The 22,568-nt window shown below is 37.3% G+C and overlaps 5 protein-coding genes and 1 non-coding gene across 13 annotated transcripts; 3 read left to right on the top strand and 3 right to left on the bottom strand.

Moving 5' to 3' along the window:
• Positions 1-273: 273 nt before the first annotated feature.
• Positions 274-2,098, top strand: LOC106422739 (protein ORANGE-LIKE, chloroplastic). Its single transcript, XM_013863520.3, has 7 exons — positions 274-574; positions 682-925; positions 1,017-1,103; positions 1,178-1,254; positions 1,357-1,484; positions 1,582-1,718; positions 1,809-2,098. The coding sequence occupies exons 1-7, from the start codon at positions 384-386 to the stop codon at positions 1,884-1,886; spliced, it is 942 nt and encodes a 313-aa protein (XP_013718974.1). The 5' UTR covers positions 274-383; the 3' UTR covers positions 1,887-2,098.
• Positions 2,099-2,266: 168 nt separating this feature from the next.
• Positions 2,267-11,314, bottom strand: LOC106422736 (exportin-7). 6 transcript variants are annotated; one of them, XM_013863516.3, is made up of 30 exons: positions 11,146-11,314; positions 10,540-10,670; positions 9,958-10,215; positions 9,698-9,858; positions 9,467-9,532; positions 9,239-9,356; positions 8,780-8,889; positions 8,569-8,664; positions 8,193-8,316; positions 7,880-7,947; positions 7,298-7,384; positions 6,979-7,131; positions 6,805-6,903; positions 6,623-6,682; positions 6,415-6,533; positions 6,220-6,307; positions 5,707-5,811; positions 5,525-5,629; positions 5,398-5,450; positions 5,256-5,319; positions 5,017-5,151; positions 4,489-4,601; positions 4,314-4,407; positions 3,874-4,093; positions 3,630-3,760; positions 3,344-3,490; positions 3,131-3,259; positions 2,941-3,039; positions 2,826-2,864; positions 2,267-2,730 (listed from the first exon to the last, which is right to left on the bottom strand). In XM_013863516.3, exons 3-30 carry the CDS (start codon positions 10,196-10,198, stop codon positions 2,593-2,595), a joined length of 3,162 nt encoding a protein of 1,053 aa, XP_013718970.1. In that variant the 5' UTR covers positions 10,199-10,215; positions 10,540-10,670; positions 11,146-11,314; the 3' UTR covers positions 2,267-2,592. The 6 variants fall into 6 exon arrangements, with proteins under 6 accessions (XP_013718970.1, XP_013718969.1, XP_013718971.1 ...); XM_013863515.3 differs by having other exon boundaries at positions 10,566-10,670; XM_013863517.3 differs by having other exon boundaries at positions 10,578-10,670.
• Positions 11,315-11,345: 31 nt separating this feature from the next.
• On the top strand, positions 11,346-13,213 carry LOC106380834 (tropinone reductase homolog At5g06060). The gene is made up of 5 exons (XM_048746689.1): positions 11,346-11,562; positions 11,668-11,875; positions 12,355-12,571; positions 12,649-12,755; positions 12,878-13,213. The coding sequence occupies exons 1-5, from the start codon at positions 11,489-11,491 to the stop codon at positions 13,061-13,063; spliced, it is 792 nt and encodes a 263-aa protein (XP_048602646.1). The 5' UTR covers positions 11,346-11,488; the 3' UTR covers positions 13,064-13,213.
• A 58-nt stretch (positions 13,214-13,271) lies between these two features.
• Positions 13,272-15,074, bottom strand: LOC106422740 (PRA1 family protein A2). Its single transcript, XM_013863521.3, has 7 exons — positions 14,774-15,074; positions 14,654-14,694; positions 14,492-14,570; positions 14,013-14,099; positions 13,848-13,936; positions 13,686-13,757; positions 13,272-13,604 (listed from the first exon to the last, which is right to left on the bottom strand). Exons 1-7 carry the CDS (start codon positions 14,929-14,931, stop codon positions 13,501-13,503), a joined length of 630 nt encoding a protein of 209 aa, XP_013718975.1. The 5' UTR covers positions 14,932-15,074; the 3' UTR covers positions 13,272-13,500.
• Positions 15,075-15,312: 238 nt separating this feature from the next.
• On the bottom strand, positions 15,313-15,385 carry TRNAV-CAC. Its single transcript has one exon. It is a non-coding gene; the product is annotated as a tRNA-Val (tRNA).
• Positions 15,386-15,475: 90 nt separating this feature from the next.
• Positions 15,476-19,627, top strand: LOC106422630 (folylpolyglutamate synthase). 3 transcript variants are annotated; one of them, XM_013863417.3, is made up of 16 exons: positions 15,476-15,687; positions 15,768-15,880; positions 15,960-16,025; positions 16,526-16,635; positions 16,910-16,970; positions 17,035-17,118; positions 17,227-17,283; positions 17,518-17,578; positions 17,724-17,770; positions 17,876-17,953; positions 18,120-18,284; positions 18,378-18,644; positions 18,736-18,814; positions 18,924-19,079; positions 19,159-19,265; positions 19,358-19,627. In XM_013863417.3, the coding sequence occupies exons 1-16, from the start codon at positions 15,672-15,674 to the stop codon at positions 19,415-19,417; spliced, it is 1,527 nt and encodes a 508-aa protein (XP_013718871.1). In that variant the 5' UTR covers positions 15,476-15,671; the 3' UTR covers positions 19,418-19,627. The 3 variants fall into 3 exon arrangements, with proteins under 3 accessions (XP_013718871.1, XP_048602645.1, XP_013718870.1); XM_013863416.3 differs by having other exon boundaries at positions 15,559-15,687; positions 15,762-15,880; XM_048746688.1 differs by lacking the exon at positions 17,876-17,953 and having other exon boundaries at positions 15,558-15,687; positions 15,762-15,880.
• Positions 19,628-22,568: the final 2,941 nt, after the last annotated feature.

Raw genomic sequence — 22,568 nt, 5'->3', positions numbered from 1 at the left:
ACCCCGGAGGTGACGACGACGGCCAAGGCCCGGACCAGAGCTCCAACAAGGCGATAGGGAGAGGACAAGTGTGAGAAGCCGTAGAAAATCACTCAGCGGAAGATCGAGGGACTCCGGCGCCGGGACGCGCGCTCACGCGCCGTCCGGACGTCGAAACCCTCACCCCGATCTGCTTTTCTCTCTCTAACTTTCTCTCTCTTCACCCTTTTTCGTGTGTTTATTAATTAATTGAGATATTATTAAAAAAACAATAACAGCGAAACCTTTGGAACCACTCGGAGGGTTATGAGATATCAGCCGAAAAAGTGTGGTAGCTTTGGCTAGTTATCCAGAAAGGTCCTGACAACGAAAGGGATGTCCCAACGAAAGCATTAGCAGAGAAGATGATGACGACGAGCTTCTCTTCTCATCCTCCTCCTCCTCCTACATCATCAACTTCCAGATCCCTACTCCTCTTCCCTTCATCTCACCTCAAACTCCCTCCTCGTCTTCTCTTACATGGCCGCTCTACACTCTCCTGCTCCGCCGCCGGCACCAACAACGGACCTCCTCCCGCCGGCGACTCTGTTCCAAAGCAAGTACCCTTTTGCCCCTTCTCTTCGTTTATGTATTCAAAATCGAACCTTTTCGATACTAGCTGTGTAAAAATCAAACCTTTTTGTTTGTTTGTGATTGCTTCAGTAACTTCTGTATCATTGAGGGATCAGAGACGGTCCAAGACTTCGTGCAGATGCAGCTTCAGGAGATACAAGACAACATTAGGAGCAGACGCAACAAGATCTTTCTCCTCATGGAGGAAGTCAGGAGGCTACGCGTTCAGCAACGGATCAAGAGTGTTAAATCCATCAGCGAGGATGAGAACACTGTCCTCGAGGCGACGGAGATGCCTGAGATCCCTTCTTCCATTCCTTTTCTCCCTAACGTGGTTAGTTACTTTAGAGACAAAGCACGTCCTTGTTGTTGTTTAATGCAAATCTTGTCTTTTTAATTTTTGTTTTGTTTTGTTTTGAAAATAGACGCCAAAGACTTTGAAACAACTCTACTTGACCAGTGTGGCTTTGATCTCTGGAATCATTTTCTTTGGTGGTTTGATTGCGCCTAAGGTAATGTAACAAAGTATCTCTCCTTGAACAGGCGTAAGCATGTGTTCTTGAATGATTTTTTTTTAAATGGTCAGCTTGAGCTTAAGGTAGGACTAGGTGGAACCTCGTATGAAGATTTCATAAGGAGCTTGCATTTACCCTTGCAATTAAGGTACTACCACTAGTGAAATTGCTTGAATTTTAATTATAATTTTTCGTATCATATCTAGTAATTAAAAAAATATTATATATTATTTTTTTGTCTGTGATACAGCCAAGTAGATCCCATTGTGGCATCATTTTCTGGGGGAGCGGTTGGTGTTATTTCAACCTTGATGCTAATTGAAGTTAACAATGTTAAACAACAAGAGAAGAAGAGGTGCAAGTACTGCCTTGGGACTGGTAATGATTTATATATATCAATCCTATGGACTATAATGTAAACTGTTGATCGTTTTTTTATTTGAACAACTTCTTAAATGATATGTGTTTGCTTTAGGATACTTGCCATGCGCTAAATGTTCTGCTAGTGGTGTGTGCTTAAGCATTGATCCAATAAAACGAACTAGAGCTTCGAGCCTGCTTCTGCAAGCTCCGACAACGGAAAGGTGTCTGAACTGTTCCGGCGCAGGAAAGGTAAAAGCTGTCTGAACAACATTTTTATACAATCTGACCTGAGTGCGTATGCTTAGTCTTTGTTTTTGTGTGTGTTTGTGTATGAATCAGGTGATGTGTCCGACATGTCTATGCACTGGGATGGTCACAGCTAGTGAGCACGACCCACGATTTGACCCTTTCGACTAGAAAACGATCTCAGTTTACTTTTCGAATTAAGGGTTTTTGTATGTACATTTGTTCTTCAAAAGCCTAAGCCAAGACTCTGTACTGAAGAAAGCCATATAAATGTTTACATAGTCAAGAAAAATAGGATTTATAGCTTTTTGCCAAAGCATAGTTACATAGTGAAGTTCAGAAATCCCTTGACACATTATTTGATAAAGCGAATTTCTTTCATATTTGCTTATGTTATCATCATGTTCATTTAGAAGAAAAACTCATGATATTTTGCTTAGTGAATAAATATGACATAACCAATACAATAATAATGTTAACAATAGTTCTGTTAGATCATCCGGTGATCACAATGATTAAATCCGAATAGCAAATCAAATAGAATAACCAAAAGCCAGTCAAAAACAAATCTGGATTTTCATTCGGGTTTTGTTTACCATCATCACAAACAAATACAATGAATAAGTGACCATAATGTTGGGAGCAATGTTGTACATCAAACTTCTTTTATCGAGCTATTTTTTTTTGGGTAGAGGACACAGAATAAACCAGAGCATTCAAAGGACCACATATTGTAAAGCTATGTAAATGTTACTTCCCTTTCTTCCCAAAAAACTGTACAGTACCACAATCTTTTAAAGTGGGAATAACTTATACTATGTCAACGTGGGTCTTTTCTTATGAGACCCTAATGTAGCAGACCGTGGCGTGGCGATTCTTATTTAACGCGGAACTCGTGTCTGAAAAGGGTCAAGTTTTGGGTGAACTTGTCTCTGTTCTTCTGATCCAACCCACGCGATATGTCTGTCATAAGACTGTCAAAGCAGGCTGAGAGACGCTGGTGTTGATCCACTGGCTGCAACACCATCAAAATTTAAGTAATCAATATAGAGCCTTACATAAAAGAAACACTTGTGTAAAGAAACAAAAAAAGAGTTTTGGATTTATCACCTGTGAGGAGAGGATCTTCGCTTTCAGATCAGAGAATATCTGGTTGGATTTATATAAGGTTAGACGAATTAAAAAAAAAAAAAACCATTTCGGAAACTGAAAGATAAGAAATTACCTGCTCACTTATAAGAATCAAGCTTAGCATTGGCCTGCTGAGACTCCATTGATTGCCACAATCTTCGAACAAAACTATTTCAAACAGCGTCTTCAATATCTGCTTGTAAGAGCAAACCCGTTTAAATAAAAAGGGATTAAATCTAATTTTTGTGTTGCAATGAATCTGACAAACAGAAATGATGAGTTACCTCGGGGAACAAGCTAGGGCAGTCTGCAATGTGCTGTGCAAAACGAATAGCAGCTGGGGAAGTAGGTGCTTCACCCATTGTGATGTTGTTGAAATAATACGTAGCAAGATTATCTACAGCTACTGCACACTGTAACGATTATTTATATCAATGTTTAAAAAGACATTTCGCAGTATAAATCTTTCAAAAAATAATTGATTACAAAATTCTCACTTGTGATGAAATACTCGTGTCCAACCCCTTGAGTCCAGATTCAAGAGAGCCTACGAGATGCATAAAAGTGGCAGTATCCAGTTTCAATATAAAGGTTATATGACTGCCACACAGGACCTCGACGAATCCAAAGTATGCCTTTGTAAGCTGAAAGATGAAAGAAAGACGACAAAGATTTGAGATTAAGAGTGCACACAGATAACTAAAAATCAAAGACTGGTTGATTGAATCACTGAACTAAATGTGAAGGCATCGGGACAATAAAAATACCCAGTGGCACACATACCTTGCGATATGCTAATATATCGGCCAAGGGTATTGCCAGGGTCATCTTCAATGCGATATCAAGTGCATCCGCAAGAGCCCGATCGCCATAGAGTTCAAACACACCAAAATTGCAATAATTCCCCGAAAGCGCTGACCATTAAATGATTATTAAGTATCACAACACATGATAATAATAATCAAAAAACAAAGAGTCAAAAAGATTAATTCTCATTGGTTCTATAATGTCAAAATCATGTTCTAACCTCTTGATAGAATAGTCAGTGAAACCCAGATCCCCTTGTATTTATAGGCGTATATATCCGCAACATTTGGAAGGGCTAAAATCCTTGAACCATAAGCCACAATCAATTTACTGACTTCCCGGAAAAGCAGGATGCCATTTGGAGAAGAAGAATCAAAAGTAAGGCGCTGGGTTTTGTTATGCACAAACTCAGCCATGAACTTCAACAACGGAGTCGTAACCTACATCAACAGACAAAGAAGAGAAGATGAGGCAAAGGCACCAATATTCACAAAAATGTCAGAAAGAAATTAACATGACAGTGGAAACCACTTATGGAAATTAGATATTGATTAATGCTAAATTATAGAGATAAAACCATATATATATATATATATAAGTAGACTCAGGTCAGTGAACTATATAATACAAGCCAATGGAGCAGAACGGATAACTAAATACCTCTGGTGTGTCGAACCAATGTGAGATCCCTCTCAAAAGAAGTGGCATGTGTGCAGGATAGAGCCAGTCAAACAAAAGACCATAGCTTCTCCGACTGAAATTAAAAGAGAGCTTAAATAATTCATAAGATTGTAAAATGTCTATGGATGTTAAAGTCACAAGCTGTAGTCAAGACCTGCTAGTAGCCATTGTAATTCCTCTTAAATCCCGCATCAACCCGATCACAGCGAACTTCACAGCATCAGTGCGAAACATGGAATCTGGTGTTAGTTCCAGGGTGCGGAAAACCTAGCATGATTGAATAAAAAAAGTGGTTTACTGACTTGTTACATACGCTTAAACTATTTACAAGAACTTAGATTCCAATACACCATTACAATTATGATAGAAAGCTATGCATAGAAAGCTATGCATAGAAAGCTATGCATACTACAGAGAATACAAAACTACTATGCGATGCGAATTTGCCTATAAGATATAATAAGATATTATGATATGGAAGAATAACTGTGTAGGATATCGAACTATGCCTTAAACTGAAAAAGTGAAACGAACAAAGCAAATTTCACCTCTTCTTCAATACAAAACTTTTCATCTCTTCTTCAATAAAAAAATATGCAACTCCATCATCATAATCAGACAACAGAATCACTATTGTAAATGAAAGCTCAGAGATAAGACGCGGAAAGAAAATAGGTATAACCTGAAGAAGTGGTTCCATCGAAGTTTTAAACTTTATTGAGCTATCCTCCATGAAAATCAGCCAGCCAATTGTGTAGTAAAACGTTGTTCTGCTGCGAGAGCATCTGTACTCCTCTAAGAATGGAAACTGCTCCCTCTGGAATTAGACAACTCGCATACTGAGACTATTGCTGGTGATAAATTTGAATGCATAATGCTGTCCACACACACAAAAAAAAAGAATATTTGGAGACGAATTACTGTGTGGTTAGAAATAATAAAGGTCACTGTGTCCAGCTTTAAAAGCAGCTTTCCGGTCATATATCTGCAAGAGGAAAAAAAAATCAACACGGAAATGCATGAGCTAATATAACATCAATTTAAACAGGTATAATGGAGTTACCCAGATGCCAACTCCAGAAATAAACTTAGCGTGTGACTAATAACTTCTTCACTCTATAGAAACAAAAGACAGGTGTGACTTTGATGTTTATAGCGGCGTGTTAAAAAGGTAAAGAACACAAGATTACCTCTGCATAACATTTTAAGTTTGTAGCAATCTTGCCAACAATAAGGTTCAGCAACACTAGATGATCGTGGAGCCCAAGGAGTTCTTTCAATCTTTCATACAACTGCTGCAACAGAATGGTAGTATCAGGAACTAACGTAAATAAAAAAAAAATTATATAAAAGGAAACAAGTTTGCATTTACTTTTGATGAATGCATGGCCTGATCACCAACGTAAGACTTCCGGAAATTCTGGAAGAATGTAAGAATGGCACGATCAAGCCTTTGTTTACTTATTTCACCATATCTCTGCAGAAAGAAAGTGTCATTTGATTACTTTACAGATGATATAAAAGTAGTGAATTCTTCTGGGAGAAAAGGAACCCCAACACGTGCAGCACACAGTTGTTGAAACGTTATCACAGTATCCTATACTAACGTTAATGAGATCACTCTATAATAACAGTTGTGGTTATACAGGCTTGGGAACATTTAAGCTAGATCTTTCAGCTGTATTCATGAGTGATTGTTTAAAAGAAGTGCATATAAATACAAATGGTGCCATACATCAAGTGGCAGAACAACCATACGTAATTTTCATCTTCATGGTTAAGATCCACTTTTTTACCAAATAATGGAAGTACTAAATCCAACGAGATCATCTACAAGACTACAAACATTTTCTGTTTTTAATTAATTGCAAGCAGAGATGTATACCTGTGTGTGCAGTCCGCTGTCCATAACATTTACTAGCTGCAAAACACGAGCAGAGAGTTCAGCATCAAGCACCTCTTGCGTCTCCACACTGCACCATATATTTAATTTCCATTGTTCATACTTCATATATTGTTTTGTTCCTCAAACAGCCTAAAGCAAAAAAATCTCAGGAATCAGGATAGCATAGCAACTTACCTACAACCGCTGCACTGCTTGATTTTAACAATAGCGGCAACAATATGAACAAGCCATGACAATTTCGCTTCAATAAGTGTCAGTTCGGAATTGTCAGCAAACTGTTGGTGCGCTCTTTCCTGTTACACGATCACTCAGCTAGAGCGACTAAGACACAAACATCGACAGAGCGGCAACAAGCAAAACAAATAATAACCGTTGGCTTTACCCTATATGATTGCAGAAGAGGCTCCATTGTGTTTATTATATACGTGCCAGTTCTTTCATACTGCATGATAAGAATCTCAGATGCAGTTTAATTGTATTAAGTTAAGATACAACATTATCCAAGGACAATGTGAGCAAAAACAAGGGTACCGCATGACAGACAAATCCAGAATAAAGGATAACCTGAAATCTGCATAGGTAAGGAAAGCAATCCAGTTCATCCTGCAGAACTTCAACTTTATCCAAAGGATGATCAGTCGGATCATCATCGGGGACACTAGCCTGGAATGAGGTACATATATCAAAGAAAAACTACAATTTTGAAGTGGAAACATTTCGGAATAAGCGGTGTTATACCTGCACAGAATTGAATCTGGAGATGATAAAACCTTCTGTAATTTTAGGTACAAATTCATCTAGTAGACTTGGTGAATCACCCTTCAAGTATGGGACAGATGCTACTAATCTGGACCACATTCCTAGAAGGTAGTACACGCTGCTGCTGGCCCACTGAAAGAAAAAGTCCCTCAGATTTTGCAAGCTAGATACCATCTCAGCTAACCATTTAAGCTATAGTAACATTGATCATGTTGAATGGCACGGCCTTTAAGGAGATACGTAGTGTCTATAATAGGTTTGCTAATGCATTCGCTAACATAAACTTGCGGAAATTTACCTGCCATGACTGGAGAGATTTTAGTGTAAACTCTGCCACCAACTGTATCCACTCACCGTAGCCATCCATCTTCACAAGCTCCGAAAGCTACAGATGAATTCATACATACTATTACATAAGATATGAATTTATCAACCATATGAACCAATAAACCATGTCCAAATTAACCTCCAATTTTTTTACAGTAACTCCGCACAGCGAAAACGATTACATGCTGGCACTAACATCTTGTTATATACCACAACTAAAGAACGTCCAGAGAGAAATCAAAGCAATACAAAGCACAAGTGCCCCAATCCATTATTTTCAACTACAGTTTAGGCAAAAGAGGTGTGTATTCCCCCAAGAGAACAATGTTAAATTTACAGAAAACTTTAGTACATAGTGTTTCTGAGCTATCACTGAATTCAAAAGTACATGTCGCATCAGTAATCACGAATAGCTACGACTGTCCGGCTGTGGCATATTGCAAAAAGGAACAAGTGTACATTTACCCAAGTACATGGATCTTAACATAAATTCTAGCTATGACACATATAAAATTATGCAAACAGTAATGTGGGGATTATAAAAGAATATTACCTGGTAATTCAACCTAAAACGCCCAAGTAGACGGCAGAACACATGGTAATTATCATGATCAGCAAGACCTGATTCATCAAAAGCAATTTGTATTGACGAAGATAAGGGGCCGGGATCAGCTAAGTAAAATCAGTGGGGTAAATATGCATTCAAACACAAAATTAACACATACGTAGACTACAATGTTAGCAGACTACATAACTAAGATGCTGGAATTTCAGTCATGAAGGGCTACAAATTGGTAAATGAGACAGTTGCATACAGTGAGCTCAATTTTTACAGTAAATCCGACAGTACAATACATCCAACATACCTTTTCCTGTTTGAAGAATTTCTCTGGTTCCAGTCATCAAATGGGCTAAAAACGTAGAGCGGGTAGCATCATTTGTGAACAGAGAACGTCTTACAGAAGCCAATCGCACCAAGCACTCAAGTGCCTAGAAATTAATACAGAGGAACATTAACAAATAGCTAATTCCAAATCATCTATAACTACCTATTCCATCCAAACTGTACATTTACAAATCAGATCCACAATGATATTACTGCAATTGAAACACGTTTCCTCACACTAAAGATGGATAAAAATGAAGAGAAAAAACAAATCACGTTTCATTTTACTGAAAAATGCTTATATGCCTTTCTCTCCCAGAACAGAAAAAAAGAGGACAATATGGATATGGACATACCTCTTTCGAAAGAGGTGACTCTGTACTACCATAATAATCGAAAAATATCTGCAGCGTGGAGGAATCCTCCAATACTGACCTCCACGACGTTGGAATCTAAGAATTATCAGTTACACAAGAAGTTATTACAGCATGAAAAACGAGTACCAGAAATACATAGGCACTAAGCGTTGACAAACAGGAAAACAATAACACGATATTAGTGTTCTACCTGAACTGTGCCAAACTCTTCTGTGCTTTCATCAATTGAAGTTCCAACGAAATCAAACGATACACACCTCAGTGAAAGGGAAAGCGCCAATTCTTGTAAACGCCCAGTAGCTGGTTACAAGATAATGTCCCACTCATTACTATTGAACTAAAGAGAAAAGAAAATGAAATTCCCAAGCCTATGCCTAGACAAACAGAAAGACATCGACAAAAATAGTAGCATACTCCACGATTTCAAAACATTCCAATATTCCACTAGTATATATTTTCAAGATGGTTTTCTACCTTGGCATGATGGGAAATAATGAAAAATTAAGATGACAAACATGACCCATCCAACAAAAAAAGAATTTCCTAAAGTGGTATCAATTCATATACAGCCAGCAAAATTCACACATGCGCAACCAACAATATAGGTTGATGACATCAATGCATTACAAGATTAAGTTCATAATATTACCATCATTTCTCAGATAGCTTAATGAAGTCAAAGCTATTCGGAATATTTGAAATAAGGATTGATCCCTAAAGTTGCAGGCAACCCTCCGGTGACGTGTGGACGGCAGCCCTGGATTAGGCTAAGAATTGAGAAAAAGATAGATGAATAAATGTCAGTAAGTATATCACAAAAGTAAATAAATGGACAATATTCTTGAGACGCAACATATATCTACAATGTTCATCTTACCTGATTCATCTCCTGCACAAGTTGATCCAGAATTCTTAATCCAATAGAATAGTGATCCGAGGAACCCTATTCAAACAACATTTATGAAAGAAACATATTTTAGCAAGCTCGTGTTAAGAATCTACAACTTCTACAAAAGTATCCTCCACATGGGTTTATGCAATATAATGTCCACAAGGCACTAAGAAACAATGTAAATACAAAAACCATATATCAAAGAAGATGCACCACCTGTTCCAAGAAGTTTGTTGATTCCTTAACCACATCCCTGAATCTATCATCATCTAACCATCCAAACTTTGTGAGCCGGCAAAGCAGTTGAATGAGCGAAGCAATAACAAATGGTTGCATCTTCGGTCCTCTTGTAGCCAGATAATTCACTATATAAGCCCCTAGGAAAACCAACACAACACCAGGAAAAAAAAGATATTAAACGCCAGAAAAGAGATACATCTAGGCATATGGGTTGGAGGATTGCATATGAAGTTTACTTATATCAAGGCGAAGATTCAGCGGCAGGGTGTGATCCGTCACTTGCTTCAACAAACTCGAGCTAGCGAGCATCAAGGAATAAGGTTTTGACGAATTGTCGAGAATGTATTGACATTGTGATATATAATCCGTATTCACGGAAAAGCATCTCAGACTATTTTCAGCGTGAGCCCTCTCAGCTGAATCCTGTGAGTTGTACAATCTCTCGCATAATGCCTCAAGTTGCGCCAAGCTCTCCATCGGTAACGACGCAGAATCTGACCAAAAAGGTACAAAAAATAGATACCACTACCGTTTCAACAAGAATATTTCGACAAGATTTCAGTTTTAATAGAGTATCCTGACTTATAAAGTGCTGAGTTTCAACAAAAGAAGGGGACGAATCATTACAATAGCACTGAATCAAACAAGCTGCAGGAGAAAAAAAATCAAATTACCGATTTTCACAATAAATTCAACCCACAATTCTAATCAAACACCAAGATCCAAACAGAGATGGAACGATATTAACAATGACAAAAGCCCAGTGTATCAGTTAATAATGTACAAATTCTACCAGCGAATATAATTAGATCTCATACAGCAGAAAGGCAAGAGAGGGAGTTACACAAGTAGTAACCGAAAAAAAGGTGATAGCCTAATGGGAGAGTTAAGTTCCTAACTCTGCATGATGGACACCTCACTCCAGCTCACTCACTACCCGGGTTGATTTCTGTTTAAAACGTCAAAATCCAAAACTTCAGTTGCCAGTTGCCACACAACTCACACTAGTAACTCATACAAAACGCCAGACTTACATAAAGTATAAAAGCTACAACTCTAAAAGAGATAATCAAATACCGCTATAACTTTGGTTTATCAGAAAATATCACATTATCAAGTCACACATTAATCACATATATGCGCAGACTTGGCAATATCATTCTGCCACAGCTACATCTTAGCTTATGCCTCACGGAAAGTGTGTTAGTGAAACAATAAACGAATCATTCAAACTTATCTATGCTACGATGAATCATCTTAACCACTCGATAGAAAACCTAGATTTTGTATTTTTCAATCATATCCTAATCATTTCAAGGAAAAACACAGGAAGAGGATCTATCATCCATCTTCATCACTTCACGAATCACGAGACTGAGGTCAATAAACCATCCACCGATGTGAGAATAGAAACTTTGCCTCACCAGAGATTGAGCTGGGCAGCTACTTCCGATTTGTTATCCGGCGAGTTTTTCTCCGGCGAACTGAAATCTCGATTCGATGGTAACAACGAAGAAGAAGAGACGTGAAGACTGATCGGGGCGGGCGATGACAGCGTTTTAGAGCATTTCGCAGATTGCTACATATTAACTTCGTTTTTGTTTATAGATGCTGCTCTCACCTTTCTATCTCGCTCGAGCGCTTCAAGATGGGCCGAATCTTATTTTTAATGGGCCTGGGCCTTTAGTAAGCCGAGGCCTAATAAGAAACATCCCCACTTCACTCGCCCGCAGACGCAGAGTGTGTGATTCGTGGAGGAGAGTGACGATGGAGAATAATGACAAGAGATGGTCCCTCGCCGGAAAAACCGCTCTGGTAACCGGTGGTACTCGCGGAATCGGGTATAGCATCAATTTAGATCCGATTCTTAATTTCGATTTGAGTTTTTTTTTTTTTTTTTTTTGCATGGTTTGGTGATTGATTGATTGATTGATAAACCTGTTAAGGCGAGCGGTCGTGGAGGAGCTAGCGAGATTCGGGGCAACGGTTCATACATGTTCAAGGAGCCAGGAGGAGCTCAAATCATGCTTGGATGATTGGAAGTCCAATGGTTTAGTGGTAACCGGTTCGGTTTGCGATGCTTCGGATAGGGATCAGAGGGAGAAGTTGATTCAGGAGGTTTCGTCTGCCTTTAGCGGCAAGATTAACATCCTTGTAAGCTTCTGCTCTACACATAATAGATCTTGTAATCGTTTATTGGTCCTAGCCTTGAACTGGTCGAGACTTGTTTTGGTTTTGTCTTAAATCATTAATACATTAGCTTTGTGTCGTTTCAATAAATGTAACTTAAAAAGTTTGTAGCTTCTTCTGTTGGGCTCATTTAAGTTTCAATCTGTTATCTAACATGGTGAACATTACTGGCACAAGTTAGTGGTTTGGATCATTCTCTTAATCGTTTATTGCAATAGCTCAGCATCCATATAAGTCTACATAACAACCATCGAACCAATCTATTTGGTTGGTCCTAGCCTTGAACTGGTTGAGACTTTAGCTTTGTGGCGTTTCAGTAAAGTGTAACTTAAGGCTTAAAGGTTTTTCTTGTTAGACCATATAGTGATCATGTAAGTTTCCATCAGGGGTTTGAATCATTCTCTTTACCCTTATGAAGGTTTCTCAATTTGATTTGTGTTCAGGTAAACAATGTTGGAACTAATTTAAGGAAGCCAACGGTCGAGTATTCGAGTGAGGATTATGCTAAAATCATGTCGACCAATTTGGAATCCGCTTTCCATTTTTCCCAACTTGCACATCCTCTTTTAAAAGCATCTGGGGTTGGGAGCATTGTGTTCATCTCCTCTGTGGCTGGACTGGTGCATCTTAGTAGTGGATCTGTCTATGGTGCAACTAAAGGTGAGCCCGTCTTCTTCATTGATTCAGAGAAACCATTAATAAAGGAGGTTGAAGGTAGATGGGTTTGTTTTTCACAGGAGCACTTAATCAGCTTACAAGGAATCTAGCTTGCGAGTGGGCAGGAGACAACATTAGAACCAATTGTGTTGCGCCATGGTACATCAAGACCTCACTTGTGAAACCGGTATGTTTTTCTATACTCCCTAAAACAATGCATATGGAACATTGTTTCATTTAGTAGAGGTTAGAATAGAAAGCAAACCGAAACAAAACGTTTGAACTATGTGTTATGTTGTTGTCATGCAGCTACTCGAGAAGAAAGGTTTTGAGGAGGCGATAGTTTCGCGTACCCCACTTGGGCGCGTTGGAGAACCAGAGGAAGTCTCGTCGCTAGTTGCTTTCCTCTGCCTTCCCGCAGCTTCTTACATCACCGGTCAGGTCATTTCTGTTGATGGAGGATTCACAGTCAACGGCTTCAGTTACACCATGTAACCAAAAACCTCTCATCGCAACTTTACTAATAATAAAAAACAAGAACCCGTTCGTGTGGTTTCTTCCCATTAGTCTTTGTAACTAATAATATTCTCACATTTGCATTTTCAAAATCGTCAATAAATAAATCAATGCACAGTTATGCTTGCACCAGTTTGTATACACAACTGATAACAAATGATGGGAAGAGAACGATTGAATGTTATAATTCAGGTAAAGATTATGCTGCTTATATAATTAAAAAAGAGAGTATTGTGAAGTCAAAATCACTAACAGATTCTGGAAAATATAAGCATAACTACATCAAATAAAGTAACTTGGTCAAGTATTTCAAGTGAATCTATTTTGTCTGTATCTGCATCATCTGTGACCATGGTTACTTGACAACATGATGGCTGCTCGGTTTTGCTTCCAGATTGTGTAGCAACCTGTGACTTCTAAAGTTCACTGTAGTTTCGCCAGACAGCTCGAAACTCTTCACGGAATGTGTTTAAGCGTGCCTTGAGATTTGGTGTTCTCACGCTTGCATGAACTATAACCACTGTTGAGAGAGAACATCTCATGTCATAAACAAAACTCCATCAAAGGACATCTACGATTTTGAACAAGTGATATAACTTACATGTGAGGGAAGTGAGAAGTGCATAGAGGACCCACAACAAGCCGCAGGAAGAGAACCACATGACAAGACTGGCTATAATACATAAGCAAATCAAGACACTAATCAGTTTTGAAACCAATGTTGTATTAATACATATCAAGGGATAGTGAGTATTCAAGTTACCTGTTAGGAATATGACGACAAAGACCCATCGTGGTTTCCCACAAACGTATACTGTCTTTCTTGCTGCTGATCTCCCACGGATGACAGGCCTGCAAGTGCCCACATATTATAGAGTTGTCTAAGAGGTCTCTTTATGTCTTCGATGGAAAAAAAAAAGAAACTCACATGTGGGGAGGCCTCATTTTTGCGGCCACGTGTGGAGAGAAAAGCCTAATAGTCCTTATAAGCTTCTCATTAAAAGTAGCCGCAAAACTGCAAAAGACACAACACCTTTAAGCGTCAACACCCAATAGATTCTGCTAGGCAGAACACTAGCACCCAATAGATGGATGCCGGATAATAACATGAACAATTAAAACCGCTACAGCTGGGATGAAACACTCAGATATGACCGAACTAAGACCGTAAAAGCTACCGAACTCAGTACTCAAAAGTCCAGTTCAAGAGTAAACATTGAAGACAAAGGAGCCTATCATCCTCGAATCTACGCATATACAAATTAGAAAAGCCACCTAGAAACACCATAAAACTTATCTATTTCAAGAGGCAACCATTGTATACAAAGAAGCCTAGCATTTGCCGTGAAGCCACAATCGTATAGCAAAGCAGAGAGATATAAGTAGAAACTAATACAAATCAATTACCTGTCGTTAAGGAAAGCTATGCTTAAAGCCGTAAAAGCAGCACCCACAATAGCCAATGGTCTTGTAATCAAAGCAAGTCCTGAGTCAACAAAAAAAAAAAAAAAACATCTATGAACAAGATCTTCAATTAAAACCCAAAAAGACAAGATTTTTTACACTAACCCAGAACGAATATCACCAGGATGAAGTAATTCGTCCGGTAGCTGCAAACATAAACGAAGATCATAAGATCAAAATCAAAAAGCTCAGAATTTGAAGAGGGGAAGAGTGAAAAATGATTACTAGTAGAGATTGCATTTGAGACGGCTCTTCCACTTAGAGAAAGAGCGAGGGAACGCGAATCTAGAGAAGAACTCTCCCAAGGAACGAGGAGGCGTCGACCATTCGACTTCTCTTAGGGCCTCGATCACATCCTCTGCTGCTACGTTGTCCCAATCCATACCCCCCTCGATTAATCGGAAACTGAGAACGGCGCAAGATTGAAATCGATTTCAGCTCCGACGACGGAGAAAAACCAAAGCTCACCGATGAGTTTTCGGATTCGAATTTGATTTCGATTCGTTTAATCAAAAGCTTTTTGTTTTCGCCCTAGGGTCAATCGTGCCCCCACACCTACGTGTAGTTCTGATGACGTGGCAAATTAAAAGAGTAATAAATGTCTGAGACTGGTTTCGAACCAGGGCCTGAGACTAACGTGATAACCGAGTACACCACCCAAACGATATTGTTTTCGAACTATTGTCCGTCGTCCCCACCTACGTGTAGTTCTAGTCACGTGGCAAACTTTAGGGGAAAAATTCTAAAAAAAAAAGAAAAATGAGTGTCTGAGACGGGTTCGAACCGGGGACCTCTAGTGTGTGAGACTAGCGTGATAACCGACTACACCACCCAGACGCTTTGTTTGAATTGTGGTCTTCTTTGTCAACTTGCCGAGAATGATTAACGAAGAGTAGTAGTAGTGCAACGTAGATAACAGAATGTTTGCTGTTTCGTTTGTAACTCGTACCACATCGTGCCGTTTTGAGCTCTGCGTTTCTCTGTTACCTCACTACGGCTCTACCACCAACCACAACTTGCATCTCGCTCTCTCATATTCTCTTTTCCGAGAATCTCGGAGTATTTTCGTTTTCATATTCACTTTTAGCGTTTCAGATTCGTTTCGTTAAGAAACCAGATCGACATGGCAGCTGCTTCAGGTTTAGCTTCATCGTCACTCGATACAAGTAAACTGATGATATTCTTTGGATCGAGCTCACTTTTTTTTTTTAAGTTACAGGAGATTCGTATGAGGAAGCGTTGGCTGCTTTATCTTCTTTGATAACGAAACGAAGTCGTGCTGATAAGAGCAACAAAGGGGATCGCTTCGAGCTTGTCTTTGATTACCTTAAGGTGCTTTCTCTTCTTTTCTTTTTTTTTGTTTGCACCTTTTGTTTTTCTCTGCTTAGGCTTTTTCGTAATCTGTTTGCAGCTACTTGACCTGGAAGAAGACATGTTAAAGATGAAAGTTATCCATGTAGCTGGAACCAAAGGCAAGGTAATAACAACAACTTCCACTTGTGGAGATGTTTTGTAATATAACAGCAAGTACTTTTTTGTCATAAGGAGTTTGTTTATCTGTTTTGCTTCATGCAAGTCTATCTTAGTCATTGTTCAAAAAAATAGCTAGGTAGACGCCTTATAGAAGATTATTGTTTAGACAAATGTCATTTTTGAACTTCTAAATCGATTCTGTAAAAAAAAATTCAGTTTGAAAAAATCGTTTCATTCAGACTAATTTTTGAACACTTAGACCAATTTTTAAACGCCTAGACCAATGTTTAGAACACTGATGAAACTGTTTTATTGTTTGAACGGTTAATTACTATTTGTCATTAGGAGTTTGTTTATGTATTTGTCTGAATGGTGGTTGATTACTATTTGATTCAAGCCTTCAGTGAACTTTTTTTTATCAAAGTGTTTTATTGTCTGCATGGTTGATTACTTTCTGATCCAGCTGATAACGTTATCCTCTTTTCTTTTTATTTTGGCCTGAAGGGATCCACATGTGCCTTTACTGAGTCTATTTTACGAAGCTATGGCTTCCGAACTGGACTCTTCACTTCACCACACCTCATTGATGTCCGTGAAAGATTTCGCTTAGACGGGTAAGTTTATCTATGCTTTTTTAAATATTTTGAGAAAGAAAATTTAGATATGTGCTTATAGAAGCAGAAACCTGATTGCAAACAATACCTCGTTGGCATAATCATTTATTTTTGTTTGTTGAAAACATACTAGTTTTGGCATATGGTTAAATACTCTGTTTTTATTTCTCAATGTAACGTTCATATATCCATAATCAGCAAACGAGGCAATGAATATTCTTCTTTACTGAAAATTGCTCTGTTTCGGTATAGTTGATGTGTTTCATTTGTGCAGTAAGGACATTAGCGAGGAGAAATTTTTGGTCTATTTCTGGTGGTGCTATAACAGGCTTAAGGTATGGTGTCAGTGTGCATAGATTCAAATGAAGATAAAATGTTTGTTGACTATTTGATTTGCAGGAGAGAACTAACGAGGAGATACCAATGCCTACATATTTCCGCTTCCTTGCATTGCTAGCTTTTAAAATTTTTGCTGCAGAAGAGGTTTGATATGCCAATCTTGTACCTTTATTTGAGTAGTTTCTTACAAGTTACATGATAGAGGTGAAACCTCTACTATTTATTAATACTTCTCTTTGCTTCCTTATGCAGGTAGATGCTGCTATATTGGAGGTAGGATTAGGTGGGAAGTTCGATGCCACCAATGCGGTAAGTTTCACCTCTTTCTCGTGCTATTTTCCCTAATAAGATGTATCCCTTTTGACCTAACAACTAGGTTAGCGTTCATAAGACAACTACCATAGATAGGATCGGAACCATATTTTTAGTTATTAGACACTAAATTTTGTAATGATATCATCAAAATACTCCAAATTGTTGGTAGTAGTCTTATGTTTTAACTAAATAAGTTCTCATGGGGGGTTCACTGGTGACATGTTACAGGTTCAGAAACCTGTGGTGTGTGGTATTTCTTCACTTGGATATGACCACATGGAAATTCTAGGTTTGTAATTGGAATCCTCTTATTCATATGGCATACCAATGCTGCTATGGAAATGTTTTCATTGCATGTCAAGCATATTTTTGAGTTTTATTTGCTTTTTAATTTTATGCCATGACTTGTTTCTTCTCTTTGGGATGCATCTTAGGTGATACACTTGGCAAAATTGCTGGTGAGAAGGCTGGAATTTTCAAGGTGGCTTTTAACTCTTGTCTATATATCTTTAAAATGAATCATTCCTTTTTTGTAACTTAGTAATACTCTCCATAGTTAGCCTAATCTTCCTTGTTCATATTTTAGCTTGGAGTTCCAGCTTTCACAGTACCTCAACCTGATGAAGCCATGCGTGTCCTTGAAGAGAAAGCTTCCAAATTAGATGTAGGCCTAATTTTAATAGCTAAACTCTAACATTTAAACAAAAAAAAATGGCAGAAAATGTTTGTGCTACTTGGTTGATTGTAATATTATAGGTTTATCATTTTTGTATGCGTCAACAATTAGGTTCATTAGTTTTTGGATAAGATTTTAAACATTGTATTCCCAGGTGAATCTCGAAGTGGTGCAACCACTAACCGCAAGGCAGTTAAGTGGTCAGAAACTTGGGCTTGATGGGGAGCACCAATATCTAAATGCTCGTCTAGCAGTTTCCCTTGCCTCTACTTGGCTTCAGCAAATCGGTAAACTTGAAGTTCCCAGTCTGACTCAGATGGTAAGCCTGCTCTTTCTCGCCTTTTGTTTATTTTTTTAGCCTGCATCTAGTTCCTTCTCTAGTTATCTGAAGTTGATCCTTTCTTTGTGTCAGAGTATTCTGCCTAAGAAATTCATCAAAGGTTTAGCTACAACGAGTTTGCAAGGACGAGCACAGGTCGTCCCTGATCAGTTTATTGAAACTAGGACTTCGGGAGATTTAGTATTTTATCTGGATGGAGCTCATAGTCCAGAAAGCATGGAAGTATGCGCCAAATGGTTTTCTTTGGCGGTTAAGGGAGACAACAAGCCAGAGCGTTCAGAACATTTGGTTAATGGCTCATCTCATGATAAATGGTCAGGAGAAGAAAACTGCCAACAGGTAAGTGGACGAGTTTCTTGTTCTATAAATGTGTATACCTGTTTTTCCTCTGTGCATATATGAATGAGAGATCATATGGCTGCTTTTGCAGATATTGCTATTCAACTGCATGTCAGTTCGGGACCCAAATCTGCTGCTTCCACATCTAAGGAACACATGCGCACACCATGGTAATTTTCTGAGCCGTGTGCCTTAGTGGTGTTCTTGTGGAAACAAACTTTTAGAAACAGAGTTGTTCAAAAGACAGAAATGAAGTTGAATGTAGTAGTTAATGTGTAGGTGTCCATTTCAAGAAGGCATTGTTTGTACCAAACATGTCGGTGTATCACAAGGTTGGTACATCGGCGGATTTGCCTGAGAATGATCCACATGTTGACTTGTCATGGCAGTTGACACTCCAGGAAGTGTGGGAACGCCTTATCCATAATGAAAAAGGTATATATATAGTAGAAACAAATGTCTTCATTCTGATCCATATCTCAATTTAGTCTTTATTTTAATTCTTGGAACGCAGGAGAAGATAGTGAAAGTATAAAAAGTGAGGTGTTTACTTCACTACCGATGGCAATAAAATGGCTAAGGGATAGTGTACATGAGAGTAGCTCAGCCACACGTTTCCAAGTATAACCTAAACCCTTTTCTTATTGAATAGGTTCGTCTCACAACTTGATAATACTAGAAGGGTTCTAAGGACTGTGTATGTGTGTGTGCAGGTTCTTGTAACTGGTTCCTTACATCTTGTAGGTGATGTACTGAGATTAGTCAGAAAATGAAGGGTTGAATACACCAACACTAAATCACAATATATTGTGTGATTTTGATTTTTCTTTCAACATAGATTATTTATTTCCCTATAACCAACCAAAAGCATATAACCAAAAGCAAAATGTTGTTTCAAAGTACCAGATTCACAAGTGCTACATTACTAGCTTTTGATTTGTTTCTTTCAGATTTAGAAATCAATTGAAACGCAATGTCCCCAATGGTTGATGTGGTTTAAATATAATCCGAGCTTGGTGAAAACACATTAATAATATGATATATCGGCGGCGTAACATGAAGGGAATGAAATCCACAAAACTATTGAACACACAAACCTCAGCAGTAGAGACTCATTGAACACACAAACCTCAACAATGAAATCCACACAACAATTGTAAGTTTTTTTTTTTTAACATAAAACTTTTATACTTTCAAGGGCTTCAAAATGTGTATTATATGCTTGATTATTAAATTCTATAATGTGGTATCATGTCGGTTTTTATTGATGGTTAGAGATATTGTGTTTAGTTTTCTAACTGATTTAACAATACTGAATTTTTCCTTTTTATTTTCTGAAATTTTACTTTTTATTTTCAGATTTTTTTTTCTAAAATTTAAGATGTTTTTTTTTATAAATACGACTCTGTTTATAGAAAGGCTGTTTTATTATGCAAGATCAAAGGTTTTTTAAGCTTTTTGTGTTCACCTTGAACTTTTAAACTTTCAAAAAGTTTTCTGGGAGATTCTGTTTAATTAGTATGATTGATTATCTATACTATTATTTGCGAAGTAAATTTTTCGGAATCGAGCTCTCACGTTAAAAGTTAGAGTGGTTAATATCGTTTATACCCTTAATGAATAAAATATATAAATAAATTAAAAAATAATTTAAACAGAGATAATTTATGTATATATTGTATTGTTATTTGAAAAAGTCTTTTAGTAAAAATTAACTATATAATTAAAAATATAATATTGAGTTATTTTAAGATTTATTTTAGTATAATGAAAATAGTGTACAAAGAACTTTTCAAAAATTATGATGAAAATGTTTAAACCCCCGCATCGCGGCAAAACATCTAGTAGAAGCTAATATAAGTGTATTTTGATGATGTGAAAACAATTTGGGTATGATGTCTTGTCAGTTTTCATTAATCGTTAGAGATAATAATCGAGTATGGTTTCATTGTTCTATTTTTAAGGTCAAAGCTTAATATTCGAGATAATAACACCTTGATATATGGGTTTTCCTCTTTTCTGATTTCTTTAGCCTTGAAGTCACTTTGAATTTAGTCATTAGTATTACCAAAGACGTTTATGATCTCTCTGTTTACAGATGATTAAGCATAGAAACCCTCGGGTAGGTTAAATTCATATGTTATATTGCATGAGATGAAACTAACATTAAACGTCTAAGATGATAGTTAGTGTTTTTAGACTAACAATGAGAGAAGAATACTCATAGCCATTTCTGTTCTTTCTTTTGTCCTGCCAGCATGTGAAAGCCATTTATGTTCATTTGATGTTGGTATGTATGCATGCGTTTACAAATTACAACATGTCTGGGTGGAATATCTATATATCCGCCCAAATCATTTTGATTCTTATATATAATTATATATCCAAAAGTAACTATTATACGGCGAATCCTGCTAGATCTGGAGAAGAATGTAAATCAAAGAGAAGATAAACGTGGAATATGCCTAACTGTTTCAGCTTGTTTTGCAAGCCCTCCTTTAAATTTGGAATAAATCAATGTATGAGATCTAATTTTGATATGATTATAACTTCACTTGACCACCAAAATCTACAGATATATACTTGGCTTAGATAGGAATATCTGGTAAAAGATCAAATACATCTTTACTGGTTAATACTATAGCTAGATACCAAAATATCAATCAGTATATCTAATATATATATCAATTAAAGGAGTATAATAAGTCTACGATGAATGTGAAAAAGATTCCATATCTTATGATTATTCATATTCTTATTTATATTTATATTCGTATCCATATATTTATATTCATATTCTTATTTTCAACCAAAAAAATGTTGTAAGTCTTACAACAATCCATCTCCTACATTGGATCAAAACTAATTATTTAGGTCAAAACTTAATTTTCGAGATTTGAATATGTCCGTGAATAACCCTTTACTCCATACTCCAAAATAATGTTATTCAAAACTAAAAATATTATATAGAAAGAAAAAGCTACACATAAAAAAAAAGTCGATTTGAGTCACATGCATGATCGAATTATCATAGCATTTAATATAACAAATGAAGGAAATGGAGATTTGAGTGTGCATGTATATGCCAAAGATCAACACGAGTTTTTTTTTTCATGTGTATAAAGTGAAGAGAAGCAGTCAGGTCAAGAACTTATCCAAATGACATACACAGAGGGTGAATTAAATGTAGAAGAAGCAAAGTTTATCCACAGCATCTGTAAGAAAAGACACGTGGCAGAGTGGAGAGAGCTAAAGCCGGCGGCAGAGCCACGTGGGGATCACGTGAACCCATCTCCTTTCTCATCAGAAGTTGGTTATATAACAGACCGTTGGGAGTTAGGGCAAAACAAATAAGAAAAAACTAAAGTCATCATTAATTAAATACTATCCATTTCCTTTCTCTCTTACTAGTTCTCTCTCTCACTCAACAAATCAACATCCTTCTCTCTGTCAAGAAAACTCATTGTAATTAAAATTTAGTTAATTAGTCACTAATTACTACATATATTGACCATTTATGGACATCAAGAAACCAAAGCTCCTTCCTCATCTTCTTCACCCTCTTCGTTTGATCATTTGTTTGGTCCGAGAGAGGTCAGCTCCTGCTGCTCTGCTCTTCTTCTGCTTCGTCTTGTTCAACTATACTCGACTCCATTTTTCCCTCCTCCGGTAATCTATATACTTTACATATGTTAGTATGTGCATATAACATGTATATTTCGATGTTTGTATAGAATTTAGTTGAATTTTTTTGATTTTACATATCCATAACAACTCTATTAATAAAACAGAAATATGATGCACTTTATGTAGATTTTCTGGAAATCAATTGCAATAATAATTAAGGCTAAGTTTCAAAAAAAAAAATTAAGTAAGTTTAAGGCTTTTCAATCATACCAGTCATAAAGACGTTTTTCTTACTAA

The sequence above is a fragment of the Brassica napus genome, chromosome C2 (assembly GCF_020379485.1).
Source record: "Brassica napus cultivar Da-Ae chromosome C2, Da-Ae, whole genome shotgun sequence".
Lineage (NCBI taxonomy): Eukaryota > Viridiplantae > Streptophyta > Magnoliopsida > Brassicales > Brassicaceae > Brassica > Brassica napus.
Note: the sequence above shows the minus strand (reverse complement) of the source record. Positions and strands in the feature narration are given on the sequence as shown.

Coding starts and splice junctions, on each gene's coding strand:
- LOC106422740 (XM_013863521.3), bottom strand. CDS start 14,931: ATGGATTGGGACAACGTAGCAGCAGAGGATGTGATCGAGGCCCTAAGA. Junction 14,100..14,491: donor ATAGCTTTCCTTAACGACAG/GTAATTGATTTG, acceptor TGTCTTTTGCAG/TTTTGCGGCTACTTTTAATG. Junction 13,605..13,685: donor ACTTCTCACTTCCCTCACAT/GTAAGTTATATC, acceptor CTCTCTCAACAG/TGGTTATAGTTCATGCAAGC.
- LOC106422630 (XM_013863416.3), top strand. Junction 15,881..15,959: donor TTGTCTTTGATTACCTTAAG/GTGCTTTCTCTT, acceptor ATCTGTTTGCAG/CTACTTGACCTGGAAGAAGA. Junction 16,026..16,525: donor TAGCTGGAACCAAAGGCAAG/GTAATAACAACA, acceptor TTTGGCCTGAAG/GGATCCACATGTGCCTTTAC.
- LOC106380834 (XM_048746689.1), top strand. CDS start 11,489: ATGGAGAATAATGACAAGAGATGGTCCCTCGCCGGAAAAACCGCTCTG. Junction 11,563..11,667: donor GGTGGTACTCGCGGAATCGG/GTATAGCATCAA, acceptor AAACCTGTTAAG/GCGAGCGGTCGTGGAGGAGC. Junction 12,756..12,877: donor AGACCTCACTTGTGAAACCG/GTATGTTTTTCT, acceptor GTTGTCATGCAG/CTACTCGAGAAGAAAGGTTT.
- LOC106422739 (XM_013863520.3), top strand. CDS start 384: ATGATGACGACGAGCTTCTCTTCTCATCCTCCTCCTCCTCCTACATCA. Junction 1,104..1,177: donor GTGGTTTGATTGCGCCTAAG/GTAATGTAACAA, acceptor TTAAATGGTCAG/CTTGAGCTTAAGGTAGGACT. Junction 1,255..1,356: donor CATTTACCCTTGCAATTAAG/GTACTACCACTA, acceptor TCTGTGATACAG/CCAAGTAGATCCCATTGTGG.
- LOC106422736 (XM_013863513.3), bottom strand. Junction 8,317..8,568: donor AGTCACCTCTTTCGAAAGAG/GTATGTCCATAT, acceptor ATTAATTTCTAG/GCACTTGAGTGCTTGGTGCG. Junction 7,385..7,879: donor GTTTTAGGTTGAATTACCAG/GTAATATTCTTT, acceptor ATTCATCTGTAG/CTTTCGGAGCTTGTGAAGAT.